The following is a 27,191-nucleotide window of genomic DNA, read 5'->3' on the forward strand; positions in this document are numbered from 1 at the left end:
CGTCCTCTTAGTTGAAAGCGCCTATAAGTATGCTATAGTATATTGTATGAACCCAAAAGCCGTTAAGTGAGTTACAAGAAGAGTAAGGAGAGCATGGTAGCGCCAAATTTTAAACAGTAAGTGGTTGGAAATTTAATTTCCATACACAATGCGCCTAAAAGCGCACTACCATCTATACGAGTATATATATTTTTACATAAAAGCACAACACTAAAGCTTTACCCACACTATTTTACCCCTTTGACCCTTCTTGTGATGACCAATAAATAAGATTATGGTAGTCGTATGCCGCACACAACGCCACCTAGCGGCTATAAATTGTATTTTCTTAAGGCAATGAACGCCATTTGCATTACTTGCTTTACTCAAATACAAGCTGAACTCTATTTTCCAGCTTTTATGACATTTTTTATGCACACACATACAACTAAACGTATACATTTTCTTATCCTACATCTGTGTTACGACATTTTCTTTACTCTTACCCTTTGTGGTCACAAAGTAAATTGGGTTAATATGAAATTACGTATTAAATGACAAAATTACTGTCGCATCAGATGACTGTAGTTTGTTGGGATCAGCTGCCAGCAGCAGTGCGGTTTTCGCGAATATTTTCATGTCTTACATGTCAATATACTTATCTATCGACTTACCTGTCTTTTTAAATTGAGCACGAGTCCTTCGACTTGTTTGCCGGAACTGAAAGCCTGCAGCAGGCCATTGTGGAAATCATCGTTGCCGTAGAGACCTGTCGAGGAAGAAGTGGAGAAAGAGAAAAAACATTAAAAAATGAGTTGACACCAAATTGCATTAGATCCATAGTTGGCAATAAAAGAGAGTGCATGAATTTGTAAAAATACCGCAAAATAGCATACTTTTAGGCGCTATTATGTGAATTGAGTTGATTAGACAATTCAAGGCATAGCTTTGGCAGTGCCACATTAAATTGAGTATTGCTTAAAGCAGATTACTCGTTGCATAATTTTAGGATCCAATGAGATTTAATGTGATATTTAAAAGCTTGTAGGTACAGCACTGAATATTTTCAAGAACAGTTGATATAGCGTTTCATATTAGTAATATTTAATAGTTTTTTATTTCTTGAACGCCTGAAACTATACTGCATATATGAAAATATGCTGCCACGAAACCTATGATACGGTGGAAAACTTAAGTGTAAAGTTTTTCCTTTGATTAAGAGGCTACGAGTTTCTCATACTAACAAAAAGACGAAATACAATGCAATGCAGAAGCAGCGAATAATACAGTTGTTGCTTAAAAAAAGCGCTATATAGCATACTTTTAGGCAAACTAAAGTGAAATGTTTTCAGCTAAGTAGTTTTCAGTTATTTTTTTTTTAATTGATTTACTCAAAAATCTATCATATCGATATTCGCAAATTTCGTTGCATACTTTAAGGCGACCAAACTTCTGAAATATGAGTTCTAAAGGCAGTTAAAGCATTTGTTATATGAATTTCTCTGCATTGTACTTTATTAGATTCTATATATCCGTTTATTTTCATATGCTTATAAGAGCATCCAACAGTATGCAATATTTATCCATTGTAACCTCCAAAAATTCACTTTAAGATACAATTTTAAAGTCTTTACCCTAAGTTCCATCAACATTAAACAATTCTAAAATTTCAAGCTACGATTTGGGTTATTTAAGCCTTCCTAAGTATGCCCCAAAATGTATGCAACGTATATACTGGCAAAAATTCATATTATTGCATATATGCATTACTACATAATTGACACTTAAACAAATGCAGTTTGCGCATAATTTGCTGAGTGCTTTCAGCAAATACACAGCTTTTCAGTTGCATATCTAGGCTTACCTCAGCGTTACACTTGCATAGTTTCAGGCATGCCGGTGTGTTAACCAAAAATTCACATATGTTCATAAATGAGCCAACAAACTGCAGCGCACCCCTTGCTGCATGCAAAATGTAGGTCAAGTAATATGCGTATGCAATATCAGCACGCATTTATCACAAATATGCATGAAGCGAAATCTGCTTTTAGGTGTAAAACAAATATTTATGTGGGGCTAGTAAGGCGCAGATGCATTAGATAGACGCTGATTTATAACTTTAAACTATTTGCTGAACTAGTAACTCACTAATGGTAGTTGCTGCTGTATGGTTTTACTTTAAGCGCATCTTGTATGCCTAAAAGTATGCTTAAAGCATGCATATATCCATAACTTCTAACTGCGTCAGTCAGCAAATGCAATTTTCACTTAAGTGTAACGAGTATTTTACAGCATTTACATTGGCTTCAACATTCTTCATTCGCTGTTCGACTTCAACTGAAAACTTTAGTATACTTTTTATGGCTTTATGAAGTTCGTAATTTCTATACACTTAGTTCTAATTATCAATAAAATTTCAAGTGAATTTCAAAGAACAACGAGTATATACAGTGAAGCTAACAAAGTTTTGCAACATAACTTTTCAGAGCATTCTGTACATAGAGTGCGTATAGCATATGTGAGAACGTATGCCGCCTGCAGATATGCTGCATAATGCAATTCATGAGAAAATACAATGGCATAACGACTCCTACGTACTCATAACAAGCATTTAATAAATATATTTCCTCATATGTGTGTAAAATGCTGTACAATGTTTTTAATGTATGCAGTGGGTGGTTAGCATACATTTGTGCGCGCCAACATCTACATTTACCATATAGTTTGCTGTAAACTTATACAGAAATTTCATTACCATGTGTTAGTGCATGAAATATGCAATAGTATAATGTGCGCGTCCGAGATTGTGCCTGGCAGATGCACACACACTGGCGCATGCATGTTTACGTCAAATTTATGTTGCATATTTTTATGCGCAGCAGCGCTTGTGTACGAGTATAACCATATTTTAACTTAAAAATATTATAAATCATAACTTTTAGACACGAGTAGTTGTTAGTTTATGGGTGTCAAACGAGTTGATTGCGTTTCAAGCGCAGCCCCTTAAAATATGCAAATATATTTTGCAAGTATAAATACCGTATGTATAAAAGTATGCAGTGCATGTGCGCGCAACGTATTGTTGCGAGTGTTGTGCAAAATTTAATGGCAAACATTTAGAGTTTTCATTAAATATTAGTTGACGTAACAGTTTCGAGACGATGGGAGAGCCCGATTCAATATATGCGATTTGTGGCATATAGTATTGCGTTTAAGGAATATATAACTAGTTCTGAGGCGGTTAAAAAGGCTTTCATTGTGTTTTGAAGTATATTCAAAGGAATGGCCTAAAAGTATGCAACAGTTTTCTTATAACTTCTTCTTATCGTAGATTAAATTATTAAGTTCTGAAGTCTACCAAACATCATTTATAAGATTTGTAGAAAGGCTTACCAAGTGTTTTGAAATACTGTCAAAATAATAGCCTAAAAGTATGCAAAAGTTTTCATATAACTTAATAAATCGTAGATTAAATTAATTTTGCTAAAATAATTGAAGAGCTTCATTTTAACAGCATGAAAATAAGTATTATTTAAAAAAATTAAAAACTCCTAAAAGTAGTCTACGATTTCCTCAAATCCAATTGAAACCAGGAATCACTTACTGCTTCAACTCATTAATTATTTGTATTTTTCTTACGCGCGCATTAGAATAATTTAAAAACAATAGCCCAAAAGTATGCAACACTTTAGAACCTAACTAATCTTAATTTGGGATAAAAGTTGGCAGTTGGCATGTCATAAATTACTAGATTATTTTTCTAAAATAATATCTCAATACTGGAGTATATAAAAATGGCATATCCTAAAAGTATGCAACGTTTTCTTTGTAAACTAAAAAATCTTCTACGAAACTACGATTTTTTTAATTTCTTGAAACAGACATTACTAGTATACTTTTTATAATAATTTTTTCCTAAAATAATTTTGCATTATATAAAATATGTCAGATCTCCTAAAATTATGCAATGCTTTCGTTTTAGTCTAAAAACTACAAACTATTAACTCCTGAAAACAGGGGTTGCTAGGATTTTTAGCTACATAAAATTTGGGCGCCTAAAAGTATGCAACATATTTTATAACAAAAAATAATATCTACAAATAATTTATTAATTAAAATATATTTTTCTAAGCTAAACTTTTCTTAATAAATAAATTAAAAATTATTTTTTTAAACATTTGACAATATAGCGCCTAAAAGTATGCACAGAAAGCTTTAATATTCCTTAATTTACGTCAGAAAAAGCAAAATTTGACCAATAAATACCTCGATTCTACCAATAATTAATGAAAATATATTTTTCTAAGCTAAACTTTTCTTAATAAATAAATTAAAAATTATTATTTTAAACATTTGACAATATAGCGCCTAAAAGTATGCACAGAAAGCTTTAATATTTCTTAATTTACGTCATAAAAAGCAAAATTTGACCAATAAATACCTCGATTCTACCAATAATTATATAGCTTATTTTTTAAATTAAAGGTCGACGTTGAATCCCCTTAGGTATGCACCAAATTGTTTAAAATAACCTCTGCTTGTAAAAAGTTTGGTTTACTCTCTTATCAATATGAAAAATTGGCAGAGATATTTGGACATAAGGAAAAATTAAATCAAAAACATTAGAAAAAAAAGCACAAATAGTCTTCAGTTATCCACACAATTCCTGTTCTTGAAAGCACTGTTCTATAGTGCCCTGTCATCCGAAATAAACTACTCAAAGCTATACCCTAGTATTTTTATTTAATTTTACTTTCTCTCTTTCATTTTCGACTTGTCAACTGTCACAATTAATTTCAGCAGTTCTTCCCCACTTATATACCGGAAAAGCCTCATGAGGCATGCTGTTCATTTACAGCACAGCTGGAATAGTTTATTGTAAGTCAAGAAAAGCGAGCAAAAATAGTCGAACCAACCACAAGCAGGTTAATGAAGTAACCGAGTTGGGATTGCGTAAAGGCTTCCTTGGTGTTCACAAAAAATAAAAAAACACAGAAGTAAAAATAAATAAATACACAAGTACCTATATACATACGAGTACTCTAAAAACGAGAAATACTCGAAGACCAAGATATAACTAGCATGTCATATCTATGGTATCTTGATAGCGTAGTCCATTACATAAGTACATACCTACGTATGTATATATGTGCGTAGGTATGTGTTTAACTCCTTGGTTTAGCAACAGTAATCCTTGCACACTCACACATATTCCTTTAACGAGACTTCAGCAAATGTACCAGCCGCAGCCGACATAAGTTTATACGAAAAACAACAATAATAACAAACAGCAGCTGCCACCGCTTCTGCTGCTAGTGTTGTTTGACAAGCACAATAAAAGCTTTTAATTAATTTACACTCAAAAGTGAGTTGAGCGACAGATCAGTAGATGTGATAAGAGGAGCGTGGGGAGAGTAGGCGTTAATGCTCTTCTATCTACAAGTGTCTATATGTTAGGCTAGGCTTGTGTGTTGCTAAAATTTCTTGGTAGAAAATTTCAAGGAAAAGTAGTAAGCAAGCGAAGTCAATAAAGCGGCGCAAGAAGGAAAATATAAAGAAATTCGAAGTGAGTGCAGAATTTGAGGAATTAGTGACGAGTTGGCAAGATATGATGCTTCGATAAGTAATGAAAGGCAGTTGGGTATTAAGATAGAATTTTTTGAGTACTATTCAGTTGCTTTTATTCTATATAAATAATATGACAGAAAAAAAAAATTTTAAATAGATTTAAAAAGCTAAACAAATATTCCAAAATAATATTAATTATATTTAATTTTTTTTTTATTTTATTAAAATCAATTTTAGATATTTTTTTAGCTTTAATAGCTAAATAAATGTTTCTAGTATTTTGCTATAATATTTTTCCTATGTTTTTAAAGTAAAATTTTTACAAAAAAATTTTCACAATTTTTTTTTTTAATATTACTAAAATTATTCTAAATTTTTTTGTAATATTTCTTTACTTTATTAAATTTAAATATTTTGGTATTTTTTTAATTTATTGTTTTATAATTTTTATTAAATTTCCTTTGTTTAAGTATAATTGTTTCTTGAAGTTTATTATGGCAAAATTTAAATTTTTTTTGTTAAAACCACAAATTGTCCTAAATCTTTAATTCGTTAAAATATTACGCTTTATATACATATTTTTTTTAAATTATTAATTTAATTTTTTATATATACATATATATATTTCTTTTTAAATTAATTACCTTATACAAAATTTATACATTTACATTTTTTAATATTAAATGTAGTTTTTTTTGATTTTTTTTTTAATTTTTAGTCCAAAAAAAAAAATTCTCTTTTGAACTTAAGTTGCTGTTTTTTAAATAAATTTCTAAAATTTTCTTTAGTAAAATATTTTTTTTAGTTTAAATAAAAGGTTTTCTTTAAATAAATTAAATTTAAATTGATTTTGCGTTTGATATTTTGTAAATTTTTTAATTTATCTCGTTAAACATTAAATTTATTTATTTTTATTTAATTATGTATTTAATTTTATTTTTAGTTTTAAGTTCAAATTTAAAAAAATGGGTTTCTTATTGTTTCTTATAAATACCGAAATTTCTTTTTTTTCCTTTTTTTTTGATATAACTTTACATCTTTTTTGATTTTAAACTGATACTGTTTTCATTAAAATAAATGTTTAAATTTGTTTATATATTTTATTTTTAATGTTAAGCTTTTGATTTTATTTTATAATCTTTTAATTAAAATTTTTTTTGTAGTTATTTTTATATTTTAATTTTTAATACTTAATTTTTTTTTTTAATTTTTAAATTTATTTTAAACTAAAAATTATTTTTGACTATAATAATTTACTTTATTTTAATTTTTTTTGTTAAATTTTTTTATATAAATTTTTTTATTTTTTAATATTTACTTTTTTGTTTTAATTTTTCAATATTTTTTAATATATTTTTGTATGTACATATCTACATACCATATTTTTTTTTTTTAGATTTTTTTAAGCTAAAGCCTAGTGTTTTTTTGTTTAAGCAATATTGGATTTGAGTTTTTTAGTTGAATTCAAAATAATTTTTACTCAAATAAATTACTATAAACTAATTTTTAAAATTTTTATTATTAAATTTAATTATTGCTTATTCATTTTTGTTATACATCTTACATTTTGTGCCAAATAAAATTTGTGTGTAGTTTTTTTTAATATATTTTAATTGTGAAATTTTTTAAGAATTTTGAAAAATATTTTTTTATTTTTTCTATTTTAACTTAAATTATTGTTTATTTAATTATAATTTTTTTAGTATTATTTTTTTAATATAAATTTTTATCCAATAGAGTGTGCAATTTTTTAGATAAATTTTATTTTATTATTTTTATTTTAAATCTTTAGTTTTTTCAAAAGAAAGACTAGATCGGAAGAGCTTTATATATTATTTTAATTATTAAAAAAAAATATTCAGTTTTGCATTTATATATTATTAATGTTTTTATATTCAATTTTTTTAATTTCTTTTTTTATTTTATTTTATTTTTTTTTTTTTTTATTTTATTTATTTTTTTTTGTTTTATTTTTATTTTATTTTTTTAACTTTTTTTTTAAATGTTTTGATTTTTAAAATTAAATTAATTGTTGCTTTAATATTTTTTTCTTCATATCATCTTGAGTATTCTTCAATTGAACACTAAATGCCGTTTGGATTGCAAATTCTACTACTTATTGTTGTTGTTGTCGCAATAATTGCACACCAATTATGCATGTCGGCGCAAGCAAATGTCAAAAGTTTAATTGTAAATAAAATTTCTGCTATTAATTATCGTCAATTAAATGCATTTGCTATGAGAAAAGTCTAAAGAAAGCCGCAAGAGTAATTATATAACAGCCAAGGCAGCATTACTCACTTATGTACATATGTACGAATTGTAAGGGTTTGTCTACCGTTATGCCTGTGACTTAGGAAATTTAAAGTTTTTAGGATATAAAATAGTGATTGTTATTCCAGCAACTTTTGGTAAGGAAGAAAATTAATTTAAAAAAATTATAAATGCGCCTAAATGTAGGCAATATTAAGGACATACGCTAAATTATTGAAATAACTTGACTTTTTGAAGATACATATTTGTTGTTCCAATAACTTTTTGTTAGGACGGCATAGAGACGAATTTCAAAAACTGTAAATGCGCCTAAATGTAGGCAGTATTAACAACGCACGCTTAATTATTGAAATTATTTGATTTTTTGAAGATAAATATTTGTATAGCAATACTGTAAAGTTTAATACCAAATATTCATCTTAATAAAAATAAATTTATTGAAGCGCCCAAGAGTATGCAATGTTTCTGCGCCAACTTAAAGCACACAAATTCAGTGTAGAGTTATTAATCTTACAAAAACGACAATAACAACAGTAAATCTTATCAACGCAGCAGCACTAGTTAGCTGTGCGCTCTGAAGTATGCTACAAAAACTCCTATTTTCATTTATCTGATAAAAATGCATGAGAAAACACAGAAAAATAATGACTTCGCACACACACATGCATAAGATGTGGGAGTGGCGATAAAATTGTCAAACTACGAAGCGCAAAAAAACGAATCTGAGCTAAATACTTGAAGCGAGAAAGTAAAAGGTGAAAGAGAAGCGTAGAAAAAGGTAGTACAGAAAAGCAAAACGCGGCAAATACAACAACTAACAATGACAGCAAAACAGTCGTTAACCTCCATACTAAGTGCACGGGAGGCTGGTCTTACTTTGTGTGGATTTATGTGCGTTTTTGTTTTTTATTTTAACTTTTTTCTGGAGCGCTGAATTGTAGGATTTGTTGTTGCGCAGAGCTAACGCAGTTTTGTTTATGTCTAACCTGGTGACTCTACTATTTTTGGTGGATATTTTTGTGCACTCCCTTTTATTTTTACCTTTTCAATTTATTTTTGAATTTTGTTTTTACTTTTTCCTGACTTTTTTTGCTTTCTTTTTGCGCTCGCATTCTTCTCAATTGTCTTTTCGGTCACATTCAGTTTATAGTTTTGTACACCAAATTGTTTTTATATCTTTATTTACAATGTTTTCGCTAAAATTGTTTTTGTTGTTGCTGCTTTGTGCCATCTACCAAATATTTGCGCTGGCAATTATCCAATGAAAATCTTATCTTTTACATGACATATTTTTTGTATAGTGTATGTGGTAGAAGAAGGTATTCAAGTAAACGTGGGGAGAAATAATAAAATAGAAAAAGGTAAAAAAATAGTTTCCTTTCCTTTGAATGAAAGAAATATGAGCATTAATTGTAGATCCAGATACGGTAGTTTGGACTTTGATATATTATGTAACAAAATTGGATTTAAGTTATTAAATTTTTTAATTTTTTACGCTTTATTGTATGGTACGAGTTTAAGTTTCTCCTTATTGTATGCTAAGTTTTAAATTTCTATAAAATTTTTGTTTTAAACCGGTTGAGAATTTCAAATCCGAAAAATCGGAGGAACGAAATTTGTAATAAATGACATCGTACTTTCGTAAATGTTAAATATTTGATTAGCTTTTTACTCGTAAATCATCTCCGGTACTAGTTACATATGAGCGCCCTCTACATGCCAATGTTGAAAGAAAATAGACCTCCATTCAATACTTTAGACGCTTCGTAGAATATTTTTGTAATCTACTATTTTCACATAAGCTATACTGCTCTCTTTATTGATTATCCATATTTTATGTTAGTGTTCTTCGTTTTTTTAATATATTTATATTTTTTATAATTTTTTTTTACTCACCCAAACCAATTGCCGCACATGTCATCAACGTAATTACGACTAATGTGCAACTCTGGCAACGCTGTGCGCTCGGTTTGCGTGGCTTACGATCACAGCAACGCGTTAGCAGATATAATAGCAAACCGAAGAGCGATAATATGAGTAGACCGGCGGGTATGGAGGCGAGTATGCCCAAACTCTGTAAAGAGAAAAGAAAAAAAATTGATTTAATATTGCATTGAGAGAGAAAGTGTGAGAGGAATGAATATATATAATATATAAAATGATGTTAAGCTTAAAGCTAGTTGGGAGAGGAAAGGATTTAAGCTTATAGTATTGTCTCTTATATCGCTGAAACAGAGAAAATTATGTAGAAAGAATGACCTAACAAGAGAAAATAGAAAAAATAGAGAAAGAAAGAACTGAAAGAGAGAGAGAGAGATTAGATGCTGCTTATTAAGTCAGATTTTTACATTACTCAACTTCCTTAATCTTGATTCATCGAAAATACGACATATTCTAAACCTTCGCGATCGCACAGCATATTAGTTAATATAGAGAATAAGAGATAAGGAGAAGCAATGGTGGAAAGAGTGAGTAGCAGATTACTTACAACAGAAATTTTTCTTTAGTCTAGTTTCATACCCTTGATTTATACAAAAATAGCATGGTTGTAAACCCTCTAGGTTTTGACCATCGAACTGGAAATAAGTTATAGTAAGGAAAAGTTAATAATAGAGAAAGAAATATAATATCGGGAAGAAAGCGTAGCCTTAAGTATTGAAGCTTCTATGCCAGATTGAATATATAATATATCTTGTCAAATACAAAAGTTTTCCATAAGAGAACTTGAGTCGGATCAGTCAGTTTGTATGACAGCTATACGCTATAGTGGTCCGATCGGAAAAATTTCTTCGGAGATTGTACTGTTGCCTTGAAAAAAAATCTGAGCCAAGTTTCGTAAAGATATTTTTTCAAATAAAAAAGTTTTCCATAGAAGGACTTGAGTTATATCAGTCAGTTTGTATGGCAGCTATACGCTATAGTGGTGCGATCAGAAAAATTTCTTCGCAGATTGTACCGTTGTCTTAGAAAACAATCTGTGCCAAATTTCGTGAATATATCTTGTCAAATACAAAAGTTTTCCTGCAAAGAAAGGGTAGAACTGCCAGATTGAAGCTAAATCCTAAATTTTTCTTCAGCCAAAATTTGTAGCAACACAGAATTTTTTTCTAAACCCTATCGATGCTGGCGATCGAGATAAAATTTAATACACTAAAAGTTTCGAGGACTTTTGGAGTTTTAATTTGATATATTTTGACTCAAAAAATATTTTCTTAAAGTTGAAATAAAAAATTCTGATAAAAATATTTATTTTGCAACTTGATTATCTACTCGAAATACTTTTTCTGCAATTCCACCAACAGTGGCTGCAAAAAGTCAAGTAACTGCTACCCTGAAGCGATTTCTCTACACAGAGTTATTGTTGTACATTTTTTCTTCTTTTTTCAATTACACTTTACTTCCGTTTCTGATCATTGCTACAATTCAACACGCTTTTCCACATCATTGATTGTTAGTCGCTTAGCGTGCGCATTCGTGTTGCTTTGCTCCTTTCGTGCATTATTGGCATGCCTGTCGTCGTTGTCGTTGCTTAAAAGGCGAAGCAGCAAAAGCGCGAATGCCAAGCAACTTTTTAATTAAACGCCGTTAAGCGGATTCAACTGCAAGTAGCGGAAATTTAATTAAAAACAAAAAATATTCCACTAACTTCCGATTTTTATTATATTTATGCTGCGCTTATTGCCACCCGACAGTTGAGTATTGCCTTTCTCTCTTTCATTTACTGAAGTGTGGCGTGTGGAGTGTTCCGTGCTGCGCAGTATTGGCGCGAAGTTGTCTATTTCCGTTTAGCGCGAGTAAGTCGTTAGTTACAACTTCGACGTTTTTCTGCATGGCGAGTTATAGCGCCCTGGGAAGAGTGGAAGCGTAAGCTCAAAAGAAAATATTTTTATTTATTTTCGTTGATGACATAAATAATTAGTTTTTTTTTCTATGCAGTTATTTGCTCTTATCATTTTATTTAAAATCAGAAATGGAGAGTCGATTTGGCCATGTGCACTAACCGTTTTTATATTCGAGAACTGATTCCTCAGATTTTAGAACCAACCTGACTGATATAACTCAAGTCCTTCTATGGAAAACTTTTTATTTGACAAGATATATTCACGAAATTTGGCACAGATTGTTTTCTAAGACAACGGTACAATCTGCGAAGAAATTTTTCTGATCGCACCACTATAGCGTATAGCTGCCATACAAACTGACCGATATAACTCAAGTCCTTGTATGGAAAACTTTTTTATTTGAAAAAATATCTTTACGAAACTTGGCTCAGATTTTTTTTCAAGGTAATGGTACAATCTCCGAAAAATTTGTTCAGATCGGACCACTATAGAGTGTAGTTTCCAAATAAACTTACCGATCAAAATCGAGTTCAAGACCCCTATGCCTACTCTATGCTATAAAATATGCACTTATTAAGGGTAATATTCTTCTTCTTCTTCTTAATTAGCGTAGTCACCGCTTACGCGATTATAGCCGAGTTATAAGGGTAATATTGCTTTTTTATTTTATTTTACCTTATTTTTTTAAATTAATTTAATTTATTTTTTTTTAATTTTAATAAAATGTTTTTTTTTTTAATATATAAACTATGTTAATTAAAAATATTTTTTTTTATTATATTTGTTATTTTTAAAATTTTTTTTTAGTAAAAATTCTTAATGATGTCATAGTCCTGTATATATTGTTATTTTATTTTTCTATTTTTTTAATTTAGTTTTAATTTACTAATAGTTATATGACTTTGGTTAGTACTTCCCGCTTTTTCTGCTGTTTCATTTCGTGCTTTTCAACGGTTGCATATATTCGACTACGCGTTGTCTCCATCTAGATAGGCTAGGTTACATACATAAATGCATCTTCAGCTGCTTCACAGTTATTTTATGACAAGCTAACGTCTGTTTGTGCAACTGCGAAAGTGCGAACGGAAGGAAATGTGGAACATAAAATTTATGCAATGCTTTGCTAAGCAATTTATTGGAAATTCAATGAGTGTTATCATGCCATAAAAATAGTGAGCAAAATATTTAACTATATTAAAGCCAGAAAATCCGTTAAAAAAATGTGAGCAAAAATTTATGTGGGAGAATTTAACAATTTACTCTGGTAGGTAAAAAATTATAAGAAAAAAAGATTTAATAAAATTTTTTCAGGCAGGAATTTTCTTTGTCATAACGTTTAATCTCGTTAAAAGCTCATTCTCTCTCTGCACTTTTTGGCATTTAGTTTAAAAAATGTATGTAAAAATAAAAAAGGGCGCGTCATCAATCAAATTTTATTGCCTACTAACCGCAACGCCGCAAAAACGGCCACTTGGTGATATACCATATATGTATATACACATATGTATGTATGTGTAGCTATATGCAACTCTACACTCCCACCACCCATAGTTTTATGGCCATATAGTTTTATCCTTTATAGTTTGGCACTTGTAAATTTATCCCTTACCCTTTGTCCCTTTCGCACCGGACTTTGCGGTCAACGCACTGGCCTGCGCAACTCTGTATGTATGCATGTTAGTTTCAGCTTCTGCTGTGACAAAAAGCTTTTCACCCACGCATATAGACATATACTTGTATTTGGAGGTGTTGTACGAGCGCCTTTAATGACCCAGTGGAATAAAAATACTGGATTTATTTTATGCTAACCACAAATGTTGGGGTTTCTGACAGTTTCTGTTGACCTTTTGTTGGCGTTGGACATTGATATTATTGCAGAAATAATTTGCACGTAGAAAGGCAAGGGATTATTTAGTCATATGCTTGTTGAAGCTCTTTAAATTTAGTGTGTAAAATGAAAAGGATTTGGTGATAATTGGTTTGCCTGATTAATTGCTTATTTTCAAACACATGCTGTGCATAAAAACGCTTTCTTATTATTGCGCGTTTAGGTCAGTTTAGTTGCTGAGTGAGTTGACTAACTGTACTTTAATATTTAAAATGCAAAGCGATTTTCTCGAAGAAAGCTGTCCACAAACTAAACGGTCGAAATGAAGTTTTTGTATGGAAAACTTTTTTATTTGAAAATATATCTTCACGAAATTTGGCACGCATTATTGCACAAGGCAACGGTACAATCTCTAAAGAAATTGTTCGAATCGGACCACTATAACATATAGCTGCCATACAAACTGAACGATCTAAATCAAGTTCTTGTAGAGAAATCTTTTTTGTATGATGATGAGGAAAACTTTTTTATTTGACAAGATATATTCACAAAATTTGGCACGCATTATTTCCCTAGGCAACGGAATAGTGTCCTAAGAAATTTTCCAGATTGGACCACTATAGCGTATAGCTGTCATATAAACTGATCGATCTAAATCAGGTGTTTGTATAGAAAACTTTTTTATTTGATGAAATATCTCCACGAAATTCTGTTTGGACTATTTTCCAAGACAATGTTAAAATTTCCGAACATATTGTTCAGTTCGGACCACTATAGCGTATAGCTGTCATACAAATTCACCGATCAAATTCAATTTTTTGTATGAAGATTTTTTGTTTTTTATTTTTGCCTTAACTTTTCTAAATTCTACCACATTTCAACCACAAAAATGCTGCCACCATTTTCTTGTTTAAATATTAATGACCGCACTCTAAGCTACTATTTTCTCGCTTTAGTTTTTTTATGTATGCTTATACATAAATGTATGTACGCACACACACACGTGGCTCACATATTACATTGCACTGCGTATTGTTTTTGTTTGCTTTTTCCCGACAATTATCATTTGCGTTTATTTATAGTTGTTTTTGCGGTTTTGCGGTCGTGGTCAAATTGTTTTAAATCAATTTTATTAATTTATATGCATTTGCTTGTGGCACAAATGACCGCTTGCCCAACAACAAGCACACGCGCACTCATTTAAGTGCGGAGTTATATTTATATATATATGAATATGCCATATTGTACGCACACACACACACACAGATAGCAACAATAATTTGATCCTTGTAAATTGCGCGCAATAATTTAATTTATGCCAAATAAACAATGGCACGGCAGCAACGCTGTCGCAACATCTCACCTCACCCGCCAGTATCACTTTCACGTCATTATAAGCTTAACTACAGCTGCTCTCCCCGCACACTTTTACTCTATCGCTGTCACTGCTGCCTGTGTGGCGCATAATTTCCCCACCCTCAGTCTTATCACACATATACCGTTAGTGCTCATTTAACATTAATCAGCTGGCTCTGTCACGTCGGCTGTGGGCTGGTCAATTTGTCGGTGTGTCGCTCGGTCGGCCATTTGGTTAGTCATTGGGTAATTTTTAATTAACCGCCAGCGAGTTTTCTACTATAATGGCAGCTTGTGAGGCAGAAAAAAAGGAAATGAGACAAAAGTTTGGCATTGGACATGGCTATAAGTCATTGTACATGGTTGTTGGTTGTAATAACTATCGCAATAACTGTTAAAAACGTTATAGCGACAAAGTTAACAGTAATAACTGTAAATTACGACGTGCATTTATAATTACTTTTATATATGTATGTTGGCCTTATTTTATATAAAGGGTGTTTCAGGCGTGTACAAATCGCTTAATGGTGGTACAATATAGCCGCTCAAGCAATTAAGAAATGTATGTTGTTGCCATATTGTCACAATCTATATATTTTTACATTTTGTTTTCATTCATAGTTGATTTTTGAACTTTTTTCAAGTTGGGAATTTTTTAGAAAAATATTAAAAAGCATATTTGGAATAGAGTTGCCATATTGTTATATTTTTACATTTTTGCTTCGGCCATAAATTATTTTTGAGATTTATTTAAGGTTAAAAGACTTTTGCTTAAGAAATTTTACAAGTATATATGTTTGTATATGTATATAATGTATAGGAAGTTGCCATATTATTATATTTTCATAATTAGTTTTTGGCCGTTGTAAAGTTGCCATATTGTTATATTTTCACACTTCATTATCGGCTATAAATGATTTTCAATATTATTTTTCAGCTAGAAAATTTTAGTTAAGTACTTTTACAAGACAATGAATAGAATTTTTGGAAGTTTTTTCTATACCGACTTCGATACCAGTTGCGAGAGTTTCTCAAATATTTTACTTGTTAGATTTGCTCCTTATTTTAACGGTTCAAGCGGTAACAACTTAATACCACGATAGACTCAGCTTCATTATGCTAAGCCGGCATCGATTGAGAAGCTTAAATCGTATGTATGATCTAATCTGGCATCCCTTTCGAAACCTTCGATTCCCTCTACGTGAGTTCCTTAGGTTTTCAGGTTAGTCAAAGCTTCCTACGATATTAGCTCCTTCTTTGTATAGAATTGTAGTAAGCGCTCTATTTGATGTCAAAGCCTTCAGTGACACTAAAAAGCTTAAAAATGACTCCCAGATATTTGTGTCCATAAAAATAGGGGGGGCTTCCTTAGTTTTTCGTGCTCTTTCAGATATTCACTAGTTCTGATGTATGTATACTAATTTGAAACAAAAAATGCTAATATTTTTTACAACAATCTTCAAATGTGACACCCTGTATTTTTTTTTACATTTGAAAACTAATAATAGCTTATTAACAGTTAACAATAAAAAAACATGGCACCTGTGTCACCCTGCATTGTTTTTTAGATTGTTTCCGATAATCGCTGGTTCTGATCTGACTGAATTACATGTCACTATATAATATATAATATAATAAAATTGCCAATAAATTTTAAAACATCCTTCAAATGTGACACCCTGTATTTATTAACATTTAAAAACTTGTAAAAAGAACAATAGCTTATTAACCGTTATTTCCCAAGTATAGTTTTATTCTGTCGTAAATAAAAAAACTTAGCATATGGGTCACCCTGTATTGTTCGAAAATAGTTAAAAGAATTATTATGACTTTTAAGACATATTTATTCCACACTAGGAGTGCATTTTTAGTTTTTCTTTCGTAAAAAAAACTGCGCACCTGTGTCGCCCTGCATTGTTTTCAAACAGTTAAAAAAATTAATGTGATTTTTTAAAATATTTAATTTATTTACATTGTATTTATGCCACCCTAGAGCGCATATTTAGTATAAGCAATAACAATTTAATGGCCTAAAATTTTTTATTTTGCTCGAAAGCAATATATAATTTTCGAAACACCCTGTGTGAAAAGGTTTATATTTCCATTTAAAAAATTAAACGGGCAATACAAAATCACTTTAAAGTGTCGCTAACGATGCTTAATGAATTATGCCGAGTTTTTGTAGTTTCTGTTAAACATTACTTGCCTCGTCTCAGCGGCGTATTGGAACACTGAATGGAGAGGAGAAGGGCGCATAAAATTTATACACAAAATCATTGTACATTACATAAATATAAAACAACCCAAGATGGCTACCATGACCATTTACTATCCCATACAAGCATTTTATTTCAATTGAAGCTATAAACTCACTTTTGCAATTGCCATCAATTCGCACAACCTTAACCCGCATATGCCAATCAATCGTTTAGCGCTCAAATCGAAGCAATGAAGCATATGCGCCAATATTCAATACTCACCACTGCACCGGCACTAGGCAGCCGCTGCGCCGCAAACGCCGCCCCCTCGGCGATTTAAGCATGCATAAAATATATGGGTTATACGTTCGCTATGACGTATGAGCGAAATTTATGTGATAAATGTGCATAAAATGCAAAAGAAAATTGCAATAATAAAGCGTGACGCGGAACTCCTTACGATTGCCAGAGCTGTTGGCAGAAAATTGACGGCATAAGGATGTGACAGATACTTTTATGGATCTCAATTATTTATATGTGAGTTTGAGCATGGAAATATTACGACACGTCGAGCAAATAATAGCAGTGCAAAAAGTAGAAACACAGGAAAGTAAAGTGTAAAGGAAGTGAAAAATAAGCAAAAATATAAAATGTGAGCTAAAAACTTTAGTTTGCTTAAAACTAGTTAGATATAATGGAAATAGTGTTAAGCAGTGTTGCATTTGTGCAATGTTTGCTGAGAGAATGAAAGGAAAAAAGTGTGCAAAAAAGACGAAAAAAGTTAAAGGTGAATTGGATATCGAGTAAATATTATAATTTTACTAAAAGCCTTTGTATTAGAACCTTTGAGTGTTGGTGGTTGTGCAAAAAGCGAGAAAATTGTCAAAAATCAAGCTAATGAAGAGAGTGAAAGAAGAGTAGGAGAGCTTATAGATAGTACTCGGATTAGTGGACTATTGTCCACCGTAACAACTTAAATAACTAGCCAGCTGAGAACGAAAAATGAAGAAGTTGGCATGGAGCACCAAAACTCCGACAGTCACAAAATTCTTTTCAGACCACTGACGAGAGTATAAGAAAAGTAAGAGAGGCTATAGATATTATGTACTCGGAATAGTTGACTATTCTCCACTGTAACAACTTAAATAACTAGCCAGCTAAGAACTAAGAATGAGAAGACACCGTGGAGTACCAGAACTCCCACGGTCAAAAAAGCAGAGAGTAAAAGAAAAGTAAGAGAGGCTATAGATAACAGGTACTCTGAATAGTTGACTATTCACCGTAGCAACTTAAGTAACTAGCCAGCTGAGAAATAAGAATGAAGAAGGCACCGTAGAGCACGAGAAGCCCGAAAGCCACAAAATCCCGAGCTTAGTTACTTTTTTTAAGATATTTTAAATGAAATATATTAACATTTCGGACTCCAATTCAAAGGAATCGCATTAATGTCGTAAAATTAAGAAAACGCCGAGTTAAGGCGGACTTTATTGATAACAGAGAGACTCAAAATTGAAAAACATACTTGCAGTCCACGACAGTCACAAGAATCTCAAAGAAGCGGTCTTAAGAAATACGAAGGACACCAGTTGACAGTCACAAGAATCTAAAAGAGTCGTTCTTTAGAAACCGATAACAACCATTAGACGTTCCCAAAAAGAAACTCAAAACCATAAACGCAAGAAGATACCCTTTTTTTTGATAAGATACTACGAAGAGTGTCTAAAGTAGATGTGTCAACTAATGCTTTAAGAGGATTAAGCTTAAGATTTGATTAACAATCCATTCAACTTTATTAATTCACTTAAATGCAAGCACAGAGTTGCATTATAGCACACTTTGGACGTCTTTAAAATATTTCATAAACCACTTGAGAATTACAGACTGGTGCTGAACGTACGAAATAGCGTACAAAGCATGCAAGTGTACACTTGAACTTGATAGTGTTAATAGCCGCTTTTTCAACTTGACAAGTGAATGACCAGACGCGTGCTTTGTGACCAGAGGCGTGCTTTGTTCGTACGAATACCCAAGTGCCGAGTGACTCATTGCGCGTCTGCGAAATTGGTGCGACGCGTAGAAGAGGAGCCGCCATAAAAAATAGCTAAACTTTTGTGCGAGCCAAGCATGCACTTAAGCCGCAAACCATACGCACTCGACGCGTACTGCACTCGTCTGTCGCTAAATGCTTTGTTGACCGCGTGCAAATGCTGATCATAACAACTTAGCGGTGATTAAGCGACAAACGATGTAAATGAGCGACACAAGCGACAACACTAATAATAACAATAAATATGCGAGGACAGTGGGCGCTGGTGGACTGCGGACTCCGTGCTATTTTACGCAAGGCAACCAGCTTAGTGGCAAGCAGCAGCTGACACCGACTGGCACGCCGCATAAAATTAAAAACACCAAGGCACTAAGAAAGCGGGAAACAATAGCATAAACAGCAGTAGAAAAACCAACAAAATTGTAAGGAAAAAAATGCAAATTCATGTTGCAGCAACGCGGCGCTTGTGGCGAGAGTAAAAATCAAAGCAAGCGAAAAGATTGGCGTTGATTACTGCTGCGGCCACAGCGGCGGCTGCTGTTGGTGGAGTTGCCAACCCGGCGCGCTTGCTCTGCATAAATAGCGGATGCATGACTGCACAAAATAGCGCAACAACAACAGCAGCAACAAAAAGCATACAGCCTAGCGCTAACCGAAGGAGTAACAAAGAAATCCAATGCGCCCTGGCGGTGATGGCAGCAATTGACGACGACGCCTGTGTGGCACAATTGTGGGGCAATGTGTTGTGTACCCGGTGCGGCGCTGATGGCAGCGTCAACGATAACAGCTCGACTGTGTGCGCGTGGTTGCAATAACAATGCCAATGCAAAAGCCGGCATTTGAGACATGGAGCTCCACAGCAGCGGCAGCAGCAATGAAGTGTTGCCTGCGAGATAACGAACTCGTATGCCCCCAGTGCGGGCTGTCGAGCGAGCTGGCTGTTTGGCTGGCTGGTTGACTGATGCGCGTGCATGAGGCGAGCACATACTAAGTGTAGTGGCCTTAGTAAAGTGGGAGCTGTGCCGCAATCAGCGCGCAGTAGCAACGCCCAGCAGCAATCGCGTCAAGCGTGGAGTAACGTGCTTTGCATGGTAATGCCTGATTGAAAACCGAGAGTCGCACGCACACGTGGTCGACGGGATAAAACAGTACTTTCAACTGTCAGAGGTGAAACTACTATTAAAATTTAAGGAGCTTAATAATTTGGATCGTTCCTCCTCTAATACCGAAACCTCGGACAAGCTTAATAGATAAGGAAAAGGAAACGGAGAACAGTTTGAGGGATTGAGATGGAGTCCATACTCAACCTATAGTCTTTCGAGGGCAGCAGCAGCGAAATGCCAATCATATAGGGCGACTGAGTTCATAAATCCGTATGCCAATTCGATCCAACGAAACTGAAAACACTTCAAACCATCCGAAAGAAGAAACAGACGAACTTTTCCTTCGGTCTGACTCTATTTAGAGGGGGCTTACTTAAGAACTTATATAACAAACTAAAAACGAAGGCATGGTAGTTCGGTTGTAGTCTCAAACTCGAAGTTATCCTATCGCAATATGAATGAGTTTATGTATCGTTCCAGAAGACTTAAACAAAATATGGGACTTTCAAAATACTGTATACCAAATACTAACAAGAAGTCCGAGTTCCGGACTCTAGTAGCATGAAGTAAGAAGGTCAAACAGCTCACCGAACGCACAACCTCAGTTTTTTCGGTCAATCCTAAATTTTGGCTCAGGGTTACGAGAACTGGATCTAAATTTTTTTTATGATAAATTGATCTTAATTTTTCGTATTTCCTTGACCAAGACACCGAGTCTTAGTTGCTAAATTCCACACCAACTTCTTTGGTGATAGTAAAAATAACCCACTGACTTATCGAGTCATCCTCGCGCGAACAGAAACCCGCTTTGCTTTCTAGTAGACGCGTAGCTTGACTATTACTGCTGCTGCGGTCGTCTTTGGTGTGCTATTAAGCTGTTTCGCATACACGAAAGTGCCTCGACTAATCCTTTTTGTTGCTTTTCTCTCCACTCAAATAAAGTCTGCAAGGAGTGTTTAGTTGTTTGGGTTGATTTGCGCGCGTGTGTGTGTGTACGAGGACGAGATTTACATCAGCTGAAGACTCCGCCACACACTCGCGACACATATCATGCGAAACGATATATTAAGCCATTTGCCATGCCAATCAACGTGCTGGATTTTATCAGCGGCGATGTGAAGAACATGGGATGAAAGGGAAGCCGGAGTAGCTGCACACGTACTTGTACATACATATGTACATACATATATGAGGTGGAGATGGTAGAGCGATTAGTAGTAGCGATCAATTTATAGGTGAGCGCAAGTGTGTTGCTTAGCTGTTTGTTTTATGAGAGCTGTAGAGGCTACTATACAGAAGAAATTTTACTTACTCTTGTTTGATAAGGAAAATTGAAGGATTTGAAGTCGAATTTGAAGGCGTTGCCGCGAGGTGGTCGGCTAAAGTCAGAGAGAGCTATTCCGTTTAGAAAGAATTGTAATGGCTGATATAACCCTCGAGAAGACGCGGAAAAATCACCACAATTATTTTTATGTGGTTTTAAAGTGAATCTCGATCATCGGATCTGTCTCAAGGGCCCGTCAACTCGTCAAAATCTAAATTCAGTTCAACCGAAAACGTCTTTTGAACTTATGATTACTTATCGGTAGTATGTAGTTGCCAATCTCGGTTTCGTTAATTTTGTGCTAAGATCAATTAGAATCGGCCGAACTCATAGCAAGCTACTCCCTTCTTAAAAGCTTGTAATTGCTGATATAACTAACGAAAAGATAAAGAACTATCTTATAGCTGCAAAACAACAAAGTCCGAGTGCTTTTATAACTGGACAAGGTGAATCTCGATCTCCACGAGGATCTCGCGGACTCGTCAAAGCCAAAATTCATTATGAATCGTAGCATATTTTGAGGTTTTGATAACCTATCGGTAGAGGCTACCAATCCCGGGTTTGTAATTTTTTTTATACTGTCGTGAAACTATTTGCTTTTTATACGGTCTTGTGATTCTTAACCAGTTAGTAACCAGTGGGTCACCTGTATCCCCAGCTATTGCTCACTAATAAACACAAATGTCTTTCTACAGGATGGCTTTCTTATTACGTTTTCCAAACGACTGACCAGTTAAAACTAAGGGTTCTTCTAGCATCATACGCGCGATTAAATATTTTTACATATTATATTATATAGGGCTTCTTGACGAACCTCACGCATTTTTTGGGAGTTTATATTTAAGATTTTCGACTTTTATCGATAAATATCGAATTTATTCTTCATTAACGAAATTTTTCGGGTTGTATTTAGTTTAGGTCAAGTTTGACGGCTCCCACAAGCAGTCCTTTGTTGAGCCATAAAAATAGAACTCCTGTAATTCGAACCTTAAAGTGTAAGTTTTTCGGGCAGAACTATCGACTTTTATCGAAAAAATATCGAATTTTTTCTTCACTCTTAGATATTTTAAAAGTCTATGTTTAAAGCTATTGGTTTTTATCGGCACAAAATTTTATTAATTTTTCATTGATGAAATTTTTGGGACTTTATGTTTAGGAATTTCGATCTTCATCGACAAAATATCGAATTCATTATTCATTCACGAAATTTTTCGAGATTAGGTTACGTTAGCTTATTTTAAGTTTGACGGTTACTACGTGAAGTCCATTGTGAAGCCATAAAAATAGCGCTCCTGTAATTTGAACCTATAGTTATAAGTTTTTCGTGGGGAACTATCGCTTTTTATCGAATCGAATAACCGCATTAATTTTCTATTGATGCATATTTTCTGAACTTATGTTTGGAACTATCGACTTTTATCGACAAAATTTTTAATTAATTCTTCATTTGTGAATATTTTTAGAGCTTATGTTAAAGATTATCGCTTTTTAATGAAAATATATCGAATTTATTTTTCATTCAAAAATATTTTGGGAGTTTTTGTTAAGAACTATCGACTTTTATCGACATAATAGCGATTTCATTCTCCGTTCATGCATACTTTGGGAGTTTATCTTTTATGATCGTGGTTTTGTGCGACAAAATATCTAGCAAATTCTTCACTCAAAAATTGTTTTAGGGAGTTTATGTTTAGCATTATCGATTTTTATCGGCAAATTATCGAAATATCGATTTACACTGAGGAGTTCTATCTACTTTTTACATTGCTTCTTCACTTACGAATTTTTTTGGGGAGTTTATGTTTAGCATTATCGATTTTTATCGGCAAATTATCGAAATATCGATTTACACTGAGGAGTTCTATCTACTTTTTACATTGCTTAAGGTTCCGCATAATACCACCGACATTGACGACTCAAAAACTCAACCAACAACAGTGATATTTTATTCTTTCCACCCACTCCTCTCACGTACATCAGCGCTCACACTGATTAAAACTCGCTGATATTCGATTTGCGATTGTTTCCAACGAAAGTAATGGCTGCACATAAATTTCTCCCGCTTTTTAACCCACCCACCGGCATTCCTTGTACAACACGCTTGTAAGCATTTTGTCTCTTTTATATAAATAATATCATATTTTTAACACACAACGACTGGACTTGTAATATTTCCTACATATTCTACACATTTACGCGAGTGGACGCAACGTGGAGCGTTGCCGGCGCGCGACGAACAACAGAAATGTGAGAAGTCAATAACAACCGACGTTGGTGCGCCAGGAGCGGAGTGGTAAACATAAAAATCTCTATAAAAATAAAATAAAAATAAAAAATCGGACGAGCAAAATAAAATAGAAATAAACTTTTCTACGACAAAAATAAAATTCGAGAAATAAAAAGGCGAAATGTAAATTGCTAAAAATACTACGAAATGTCCATTTGCCTTAACTACGAATGGCGCTGGCGCACACATGCGCGCACACCAATAAAGACGGCAGATTGGAGTAAAGGTTGCCAGAGTTTTGCTAGCCAAATTTATGGCAACAAAAGGTGCAGGTGGGGTCGAGAGCCGGGTTATGCCGCCAATTGTTGGCTGCTGCCATGCATATATGTACATATGTATATATGTATATGTATGTGCGGTTGTTGTTATTGCTGTGGCGAAAAGTGATTTGTATGCTAACCGGAAATGTACTGAGCTGCTGCGCAGTTCTGCCCAAACACAAGTCGATGAGCCACCGAGAGCGGCAAGCAGCAGCGTTAAAGGCACACACAAAAGAAACAACAAAAAATTCATTGCTCATTCCAATGGCTGTGCCTTGGTAATCCTTGCTTTGCTGGCGTTTTGCAATGCGAAAAATTGTGGAAAATGAAAACTACAAATAAGTTATGCAAAATGGTAATATTTATATTTTAAAATAAGAAAAATTATAAATGGGCGCACACGAGGAAATTTATGGCTGTCGGGGAGTAAGCAGCGGAGTATTTTGGAGACAAGCAGCAATATGCTTACACATATTTACAGTTATATAAAATGTCTTCACATATTTCTGTCTGTTTGGCTGATGCAAGTTGCTGCCACTTGAATTTTGAGTGGTTATGCCTTGCGAGTATTTGGGGGTAAGCGGCAGCAGTTTTGCCTTGCTGTGGCACTTTGCTATGTGAAGTGATAATTTACTAGCGCTATGTATAACTCAGTGCATGAGTGGCTGCTCTACACGCATACAAACAACGTAAGATGGCAGGAAAGCAGCAAATATGTGTAAGGACCAACTGGCGTCAGTGAATTTAATAAAATATTTGACTTCATTAGTTGAAAGTAAATGAATGTCCCTTCTGACCCGAAGGGTTCTTCCAGAGATTTATGAAACTCCATGCCTCTGCACCATATAGCAGGACGGCGATGATGAGTGATTTATAGAGTCTGGTTTTCGTTCGTCGAGAGGGGCTTTACTTCTCAATTGCCTACTCAGTTCGAAGTAGCAACTGCTGCCAAGAGTTATTCTATGTTGGATTTCGAGGCTGACGTTGTTGTTGGTGTTAATGCTGGTTCCAAGAAAGACGAAATTAGCTACGACTTCGAAGTTATGACTGTCAACAGTCACGTGGGCGACAAGTCGCTAGTGCGAGGACTGTTTGTTTAATGACAGGAGATATTTCGCGTTTGCTCTCGTTCACTACCAGACGCATTTGCTACGTTTTTTTGCCCAACATGGAGTAAGCAGAACTAATGGTGCGGTTATGATGACCAATGACAATGATGTCATCGCCGCTCGACGCCAGCAGTTGTACACTCTGGTAGAAAATTGTACCTTGAAGAAGTCGCACTATAGGAGGTCGCCCTGTCTAACCCCGATCATCTGGGTTGGTATCGAACGGTTCGGTGAGGTCCTGATCTTGTCGGAGTTTTTGGTATTGCTCAACGTCAGATTACACAGCCCTATTGGTTTGCGGGGATTATTAAAAAATTAAGACTGTTTTTTCCGTTTCAAAATCATTTTATAGTGTTCTAATTTTAGGATGCGTTCACAACTTTGTCTCTATTATGTTCTCAGACTTATTTTGACTATGTGTGTTTTTGACTTCTAAGATGCGAACACAGCCTTGTCTTATACTTTGTTGTCAACCTCATTGCGAGTAAAAATTCTTTGCCGTTCTAAGTTAACGTTTCACAACATTTTCTAAAGATTTTATTTAGATTCCTGGCTCTTTTTGGTGAATATTCTGTTCGGATTGTTATTTTAGATTCTGTCACTAATGGAAAGAGTATAAGGGGCTCTAAACGTGTAATATTATGATGGATTACTGGCAATATGCAGATAATCCAGTTGTGTTGCAATAAATGGTGAGGAGACTCTTTCTATGGACGACTACCCAGAGAAGGCAGTATTGATCAGGTATAAAAGACAGACTTATCGGTTGGGTTGCAGTAAATGGTGGCGACAGTCTTTACGTGGAGGACTAACTTTAGACGGCAGTCTTGTATCATCTTCGAATTCGAAGTTCTTGACCTACTGAAAGCGAGTTAAAGTGAAACTTAACACCAGATTGTACATCGCTTGATATTCAGCGCTTTGTTCAGCAATCATTTACTTAAGCTAAATAAGCGCAGAGAGCAAAAATACTTGAAGAGTCTGGGATAAATTTGTCCACTTGAGGTTTTGGAACCAAACCAAGGTGTTACTAGTTCTTATGAATACATAATCGATCATCTTTTCAGAATCCCCGGATGGGCTGCTGTAGATCGGTTGTTAGTTAGAGAATTGCTGAGAATAACTATTATTTTGGACATAACCGGTCAATTTAAAAGTCCCTGCCCTACCATAATAAGACGAATCTTTTTCGGCCAATTTTTTTTTTTTTTTTGAACATAGTTCCCAGTTCAAGTGATTATAGTTTCCAACAACTTTTTACCACCTTTTCACATTATCTGCCCCATTATTTAGGGTTTATTTGGCAGACTACTGCGCAGGGTTGCTCATATGTATACAGCTGATTAATGCGCACAATTGTAGCAATACTTTTCGAGTGCTGTTTGTATGCTTGTTGTTGTTGGGTTTTTGAAATTTTGTGTTCGAAAAGTTCGAGTGAGGCTTAATTGCACTAGAATTTCCATTGGTCACAGCATGTCAATAAGAATCTGCAAATGCACACACATACCTACATACATATATTCGTGTATAGAAATATGCACATGTAGAGGTAGACACACAGGCACACACATACTTACACACATTTAAAATTCAATTAACAATTTTAAATGAGCATACAAGTGGTCGTCGTCCTTTCTTTCATATAAACACACACATATGTACACCCATACATGTACATACAAACAAAGCCAGCTGCAATCAAATACACTCGAACTACGCTACAAAGCCGCTTTTGGCTTCGCAGTGCGAATTTGGTTGTGGAAATTTATTTCATTTACATTTTTGGTCGACTTGATTGAGTTGAGTGGGCAGCGCCGGCCAGGAGTGTGTGGCGTGGCCAAGTGCAGAGCGTGCAGCGTGTTGTTAATGTTGCCTGTGCGCCAAAGTATATGTGACGTGTGCAGGCAGCAAAGCGCAGTTAGTTGGGCAAATGACAGGAAGTGGTGCTTTGAAATTGTATTTGCATAAAAGCGAAAATACACATGCACTTTGTTTCAGCATGCGGTTGCAGAGGTT

General features: G+C 33.9%; 1 protein-coding gene across 1 annotated transcript in view; it reads right to left on the reverse strand.

The window, feature by feature from the left end:
* LOC120776124 overlaps positions 1-27,191 on the reverse strand; it is a 169,192-nt gene that overhangs the window by 62,669 nt on the left and 79,332 nt on the right. Inside the window, 2 exon segments of the mRNA XM_040106652.1 lie at positions 654-748; positions 9,718-9,895. Of these exon segments, the coding sequence (XP_039962586.1) occupies positions 654-748; positions 9,718-9,895 (273 nt within the window).

The sequence above is a fragment of the Bactrocera tryoni genome, chromosome 4, assembly GCF_016617805.1.
Source record: "Bactrocera tryoni isolate S06 chromosome 4, CSIRO_BtryS06_freeze2, whole genome shotgun sequence".
NCBI classification, from domain to species: domain Eukaryota; kingdom Metazoa; phylum Arthropoda; class Insecta; order Diptera; family Tephritidae; genus Bactrocera; species Bactrocera tryoni.